Source organism: Lichenostomus cassidix, chromosome Z (genome assembly GCF_008360975.1).
Source record: "Lichenostomus cassidix isolate B80296 chromosome Z, HeHo_3.0, whole genome shotgun sequence".
In the NCBI taxonomy this organism is placed as follows: domain Eukaryota; kingdom Metazoa; phylum Chordata; class Aves; order Passeriformes; family Meliphagidae; genus Lichenostomus; species Lichenostomus cassidix.
The window spans coordinates 58,897,670-58,905,347 of record NC_139511.1 but is presented as its reverse complement, the minus strand read 5'-3'; the positions used below and the strand labels follow the sequence as shown (position 1 = coordinate 58,905,347).

Below are 7,678 nucleotides of genomic sequence, written 5' to 3'. Positions count from 1 at the left end.
CTGCCATAAATTTTGATATTTACTGGAACTGCGGAATGGAGAAAATGCGTGTTTCTCAAATACTTGCACATACACTATTCAAACAGCGCTGACAAGGCTAGGTCTTTCTGATTTCTTCGGAAGTCAAACTCCTCACCTCTGTACTCCCTATTTTTACTGGCTTAGATTATCTTTTTCTTCCTGGATATTGGCCTGACACCTAAGCCAAGTAACAGAAGTAGGCAGTTGTTTTGCCTGGGCAATACATCCTCACCGTCATTGCCAACTTCGAGACAGTTGTGTGGTAAGGCTTCTGGATGCTGTTGCACTCCTGGATAGCTGGGGGTGTATTCTGCAGAAATTTCATTTAAAGAAGAATATATAGGCTCAATGTCATTAAATGTGCAGTTTAAAACTCGAGGTACAGAGTCACACTACATTGTTCAATAAATACAGGTTTTAACACTATCCTACAGGTTTCTGTCACCAAAGAAAAAGAGGCATCCCCACCCCTCCAAAACTCCAAAACGCTGTTGTCCAGGGTATCCAGGGAGGGGGTAGTGGTGTCCCTATCCCGGATTCCTCCTTCCAGCGCAGTGACGAGGAGAGGGAACACACACAGCCTTGGGCAGCGCCAGCGGGGAGAACGCGGGGGGGTCTCCTCCAGGGAATCAAACTAGTGAAGAACCGACAGGAGCAACCCGGCTCCAGAGCCTGCAGGGGACAGCACGGCCGGCAGCGCCGCCGGTGCGGAGAGAGGGGCAGCGGACGGGAGGAGTTGCCTCCGGCCCCTCCACGGCCGTGGACCGCAGGGGGCGTGGAGGAGGAGGAGGAGGAGGAAAAGAAGGCGGAGGAGGAGTATTTGGGGGCGGCTCGGAGCAGGTGGCGCTCAGTGTCGAGCTGGGAATCGGCCAGCTCGGGAGCGGCACCGGCCCGACCTCGCACCGCGCCGGACATGGGCTCCGCGGGCGCGGCGCTGCCGCCCCTGCTGCTCGCACTGGGTAGGTCTGTCTGTCCTCCGCCCCGGGAAGCAAGCAAGGAAGGAAGGAAGGAGGGAAGGAAGGACTCCCTCGGTAGCGAGGTGCGGAGCGGGGGTGGCCTCGGCCGCGGCTGCCGCCCCTCCCGCGCCGCCGGGGCCGCAGAGACGCGCGGAGGGTGCGCGGCTGCGAGCGCTGAGCCCTACCTGCGCCGGGGCGCCTGAGGCTGGGGCTGCGTGCGAGGGCGATGAACCGGCGGCGATTTAAAAGCAGGTTAAACTCCTGGAGTGGCACAGATTTCACTTTCCCGTAAATGGAGTGTGTGTGCGCTGGCGCCGAGGGAGCGGGGCAGTCTCATGGGTGAATTTAGGGTTATATGATGATTATACCTTTTTAAGCGCGAAGGTGATGTTCTCATTGTAAATGCTGTTCCTAATTTGCAAGAGTCCTCTAGGTCTGTTACGACCCTGTTGGGCAGATCTCGTTGCTTGGAAAAGGATTGGGAAACTTGAACCATCTCCTCCTTCTCTTGGCTAACTTAATTACCATTACATATATTTTCCTGGGAACTATAAGCAATGATATTCACTTGCCATGAGCAAATTCCCAGGCACTTTCAGAGTTTTAATAGTACTGTGTACTCTGACAAACTCTTAATTAGCAAGTCACTGAAGAGGCAGCATGAAATGAGTTTTCACTGATGAGCTGTTCCAACTTGTTCTTTCAGTAACTACAGCGAACACTTCAGTGGAATGTGTGGCTGCAGGGTATGGAATAAAATACAAAAATATTAACCTGTTATGTGATATACAGTACACAAACGACCTGGCAATTTTTTAACAATTCTGAGAAGTACCAGTGGGCTATATGTTCTCTCTGCTCTTTTGCTTAATCTATCCTTTATTCTCCTGGTTACAGCCGCTGCAAACCAAGACTACTAACAATTCATGGGGTCTTAAGACTTGCAAAGGTTTGTAGAGCAGTGCAGAAAGCAGAAGACAGGGACTGATTGTGAGAGGAGGATTCCCCTGGCAATGTGAATGACAGAAGGGGGATAGGTCTACTTTGTTCAGCACTATTTATGATTGATCTTAATTTATACATCTGAAAGCTGTCATTATTTTTATTTGAGGCATGTCATGACATTTGACATTAGCAGCTACAATTACTGAGTTAATACTTGCTCAGGCCTTTTTGATCTTGTAGAAGTGGCAAGGAAAACAAAGTTTCAGGACAGGAGCATTTTCCCTAAGTGTTTTTGGAATTCTACTGTGGTGGTACTCTTGTAGCTTCCCCACAATGATTTTCAAATTGCTTGAATTCTAGTGAACTGGATTACTTTCAAAAGTGATATTCTTGAATTTAATTTCACTAGCTTAGCTGAATTAGTCATTTCTTCAAGAAAAGATTCCAAGTTATTCCAGACTTGATTTTATGTTGGTATATTAACTTCCAAGTTATCAGCTGTATTAAATGGATCACATGGGGTGCTTTGTTGTGTCTCCAAATTCAACTACAATTAGTGCAACAGTGAAGTAATGGGCTACTCTTTGTTGATGTGTACTTTTGTGTCAGGAAAGTCACGAAGACTTTGTAGATGCTACAAGAAGAAGAGATCTGAAACAGAACTACCATTTTGATAATATGACTTTGCTACCAATGTTGTTGTTGACCACAAATTATATAGCATAGAGAAGTAGATTATGTGAAGAAGCATTAACATAAATGAAGCATTAACACGGCAACCTATGCAACAAAGCCTGAAGCTCTTCTGTTGTTTCCTGCTTCTGATAGATTTGCCATGTCCAGTTCTTTAAATTTATATTTTAAGCATCCATTTTTTCCTTATCCTGTTCTTGAAAGTCAGAGCCAAACCAGCCAAGTTCTCTCTGAGAGTGAAGCCAGTGGAAAATACAGTAGCTTTCCTGGGCTCAAGTCTGGTAACATTTTCTGTGGAAAGCTCTAGTGCCCTCATGCTTCAGAGGAGATATTTGAAAGTTGGCAGGAAGGCTCTGTTTGCATTGTCTACCTGAATTTGGCCAAGAAACAAGTCTTTGGAAAACTGTATTCCTCTGGAAAGAAATGCATTTTTATCTGCTAGATTCTAACTTATGTACACCTTGTTGTGCACCTTAGTCAGAAGTTTCTGTGTTAGGTGTTTGGTCTACACCTGCAAACACAAAAATTTTCTCTCTTGACGTCTCATGTTATTTGTTATTTTTAAAGCAGTATCCATTGTTGTTTAAATCACTCTGCTTTCCAGTTTGCTTCTGGATGCTGGTCTGCTGACTGTCTGTATTGGATGCTCTTAACTCTTTCCTGGGCTGAAGATTAATCAATTTGTTCTCCTTTTTATAGGAATAATTCAGTTCAGAGTGAATTATCAAGTGATAGTGTTGGAGGAAGGAAAATTTGAGGTGGCCTCACCTGTACTATCTCAGCAGGCCTTCACATTGAAGCCTACCATGCACCTTCCTCCAGCAACCCAGGATGTGAAAGATGCAACTCTAGCACATTCTTAAAATCTCCACTTTGTGAAGTACACATCCCTTGAACACTTTAAAATTAAAAATTGCAGCTACATAAGGGTTATGTTTTTTGGCCTACAGGTTTACCACATTCTCAAGTCCCCATGTGGGACCCAGCCAGACTGAAGGAGAAAACAGGTCTATCTGAAACTAAGGGAAGTGTGTATGTATTTCTCTGAAAAGTTCTGTACAATGGAGAATTTCCAGTGATGGGGGCCTTGTTAGTAATGGGCTGTAAGGCTCTACAGAGGAATAGGAGACACTGCTTACAACTCTTTTTCATCAGTAGATTTTTGTTTAAGCTGGGATAAAAGCTGTGATAATGGTGTTTAACATTAACAAAAGTTGTAAAATGCCCAAAGTGAGTTTGCCACCTGGATTTGTCTCTTTTGCACATCAGTGCATCATGCTGTCACTGCCTATGAACAGAGAAAGATAATGTGATCTGAGAACAAGCTGGAACTCCTGCCTTGCTTAGTTTTGAAATTAAAAAGTTGTCTAATGAATGAGGTTAAAATGTAGGATTAAGAGAAATATTTTTGGTTTTCCTTACAAAAGTGGATTCTTTCTTTTTTTTTTTCCACAAAAGCTGAGTACAATTTCAGACGAGTCATTTAAATCAAATCTTTGACATGTGGTTGGAGCTTTTGTGTTCTTCTCTTTCTCTTTGCTCAGCCAGGGGTTCTCAAAACTGAAGCTGCATTTTCACGATCTGGTTAAGCTGACCTGAATGTGGAGCTGACGCTGCAAGGACATTTCACCCAGTCCTGGTTGAATGTTTCCACCAGTTTCTCCGTGCTATCACTGTGGTTTAGTCTGGGGAACAAGTCAGGGACCCATTTGCCTGAATATTTTTCCCCCTTTTGAGCCAGGTTAGTTCTGGAGATGAGCTAAACTGATTCTCCTCACTTGAGCAATTTATTTGTTAGTGCTGGCAGAGGGGACAGTCAGAACTTGTGGGCAGAGGAGGCAGGAAAGCTGGAAAAGTCTCTTTCACTAGTAGGTGTCACTTCCAGTGGCTTAAGCTGGTTGTGGAAGTGCATCTTGATGTGCAAAACTGCTCTGTAATCTCAGCTGTGACTGAAGTTTTTGGAAATTGTATCTCGAATATGCCAAGTATTGTGACAAAAATAAGGTTTAGCTGTATCACTAGATATCCAAAAGGGGTAAATACTTTTTTTTTTCTTAATGGAGCTAAGGATGATGTCTCATTTCACTTGAAAGTTGAAAAATATATCCTCTGTCACATACAAATACTTATATGTTTATGGTCAGGATATGTAGGCAATAATCCACAAGGAAGATGCTAAGGTTAAAGTCATATACATAAAAAGTACATGGCAATATACAGAGCAGAAAGGACTAAACTGAAAACTGAGCACCAAATGAAAATTGAACATTTGATGTTCAACACGCTAAAAGTTGGGGTGAAAATGCAGCGTGTGATTGTAATACACATGCGTGCACACTGACTTAAATCTGTACAACCTATTTTGTTTTCTGTGTTTCTCCCTCTTTGTGATATCCTTTGATACTTTGCTGTTCTATTATCTTGTTTGTGAATAATGTTAATGTTAAAAATCATTCTACGATCTGGAAATGTTGAAAGCAGGACCCAAACATGGACTCTTCTTAAAGTAAAACTGTCTCTAGTTTTTTCTTCTTTCTGAGGTAGCAAGTAGTAGGAGCACTACTACATATTATTTTTGGAGTTTTGCCTTTCACAGCCTTGCACATTGAAGTAAGGCTTCATTCATACTGCATTACAGGACTTGTATTTTGTATTATGTTTATTTTAGAAAGCATACAGGGTACTACCATCAGACACATAAACACATTAACAGTTAATATTTATTTGTGCATAATTTGGTCAAAGTCAACATGAGTTCCTACCAACAAGTTTTAACTGTGTGCTGCCTCTCTCTGGAACAGCCTATGAATTGTTCTTTGCTTTTTTCGGTTCAGTGTCACAAAACTTTAATTTAAGAAGTTAAAGAAGTAAAAGTACAGCTACTTCTTGTTTTCATTGTGCTTCCTAGCCACTATATAAATATTATTCATTGTGGTCTTTCTTCACTGTTGTAATTTTGAATGAATGAAAGTGGAGTTTGCCTGTACTTCTTGTAATGTATTTTCATGAGGGCTAATAACTGGGACTGCCAGTGTAATAGCTTAATGTCAAACCAGCAAAGAGGAAATAAAGTACTTTCCTTTGGGATTAATGCAGGTAAAAGGGAGTTTTTACATCTTCAGATAAGTAAAGTGAGTGATTTTCCCCGGCAGAAATCTTGCGCAGGCTCCATCCAGTGTTGTTATTTTCGTTTAAAGGTTTCCTTTGTTAGGCTCTGTGCAAGCTGGTTCCCATTTCCATGGTGACCGTGCTGAAATGCAGACAGGACACAGGCTGGATTCTCATCGGCATAGCCATGCACTTGCATACCAATACATGTTATCTGCTTGGCTTAGGACATTTCCATTAGCAGTTTTAATGTTTAGAACTTCTTTTTCACAGAGTGATCTCTGGCCCTGCGATACTACACAATGTTGGGATCTCAGACCCTGTGCAGCAAGACAGAACAAGTTGATAAGCTTATTTTTTGTGCAATAATTTGGCTCTACTGTTCCAATTTAGTTTAGTCAAGGACCTCATAGAACCATCTGAGCCTTAGTTTTCTTTTCTATTAAAAATGATAGCAGAGAAGGATTTTTATTTATACGCCCTTAGGTGAAAGACTGACATATATCTGTGCTAAATAGTTATAGTAACATATCTCTTCTCAAGGCACTGATGAAAGGATCATAAAAATAAGTGAGTGTGAATTACACAGCATAAATTATACCTCCTGTCTGTATTGGCTGAGTGTGAGTATGTACCTTTGTGAAGCAATATGCAGTAATCTTCCTGCTCATGCTGCACTCATTTTCTGGAGGTGGATAATAATAAAGGCATCTAGTGGAGTCAACAGAAGCATTTATATTACTTTCCAAATCAGGCTGTGATTTCTGAATTGCCAAATAAACTCAATATTCTGAGTGCTGGTGATTGTTATTTAAATTATTCCATGAGTAACTTTTCAGGCTCTTCAGGGGAGAAAATTTTATTTTCTCCTGGAGATGCGTCTGCTGTAAAAATATAATAAAACTTGCGTATTATTCAGGACTTAAAAGAGCAGGCAAAGAAGTAGGATCAGCATAGACTCTTTGAATGGAGGATGAGCAAAGATGTTTTGTGTGCAACTGAATGGCATCTGCATGGTTGAATGTCACACATGATGAATGTCACGGATGCTTTTGTCCCTTTCAAATTGCTGTTAGACAGGGTGAAGGGCTTGGAAGTTATGCACAGCCCTAGTGGAACCCTTGCTTTATTCCTGATTTATTTTGGCCTTTGCAACCTGCTTCCAAGTTTATCATTCTTGTCTTACATACAGTTGCTTGTCTTTTTTTTTTTTTAATCACACGAATCTCTTTGGATAACATGGTTGGTTATTTCTGAGGAAGAGGCAGTAAAGAAATCTTGAGAAAAATTACTGTCAACAGCACACTTCAGGGAGGGAGTGTATTGCACAGTAGAAATACCTGAGGAAACAGTGGAGTTTGGGGATGGGGAGGTGGTGTGGGGGTAGATGGGTGTGAAGGATTGAATTAGGTTTTTACCTTTTATCTATGTGACAGACAATCTATCCGTCCAGCTATCTGTCTCAAACATGAGTGACCCTTAAGCAAGCAATCTGGCACCAGCTGATGCTGTGTTAGGACTGCAGTACAAAGCTGTGTGTGATGGTAAGACTGCAGATGACCAGGCTGCTTCACTCACTGGATTGCCTGGGAAATAACTACCTCAGCCAGCTGTGAGGTCAGTTTTCTTACCTGACTGAGGAGTAGATTACTTGTGCTAGGCCTGCATGTGTTTAGTGCAGCTAAGGATGCTGTCACTAGAAGCTGTCAACCCAGCACTTCCTGGGGGATACGCCTGTGCCATGCTCTGTGCTGCCTGAAGTAAGGCAGCTGCCTGCAGATAAACCAGCAGAATTAGCTATTAGTGTGTTTAACTTTTCCACGTGCACGGCAGTCACTTCTCATAACTTCTCTGTTTTAGTGACTGCTGTGTTTGAGTTTCCCTTCAGCTGTGAAAGCACACTGGGTAAGAAATTCTACTTCATAACATATTCTGCTAAAAGAACTAAACAGTAA

At 42.2% G+C, this 7,678-nt stretch overlaps 1 protein-coding gene across 1 annotated transcript in view; it reads left to right on the top strand.

Annotated features, from left to right (window-relative positions):
- Nucleotides 1-857: 857 nt before the first annotated feature.
- The window catches only part of ITGA2 (integrin subunit alpha 2), a 67,446-nt gene continuing 60,625 nt past the window's right edge, over nucleotides 858-7,678 (top strand). The window contains exon 1 of the mRNA XM_085043527.1: nucleotides 858-980. Within this exon, the coding sequence (XP_084899653.1) occupies nucleotides 935-980 (46 nt within the window). The 5' untranslated portion in view covers nucleotides 858-934. The remainder of the gene's footprint in view (nucleotides 981-7,678) is intronic.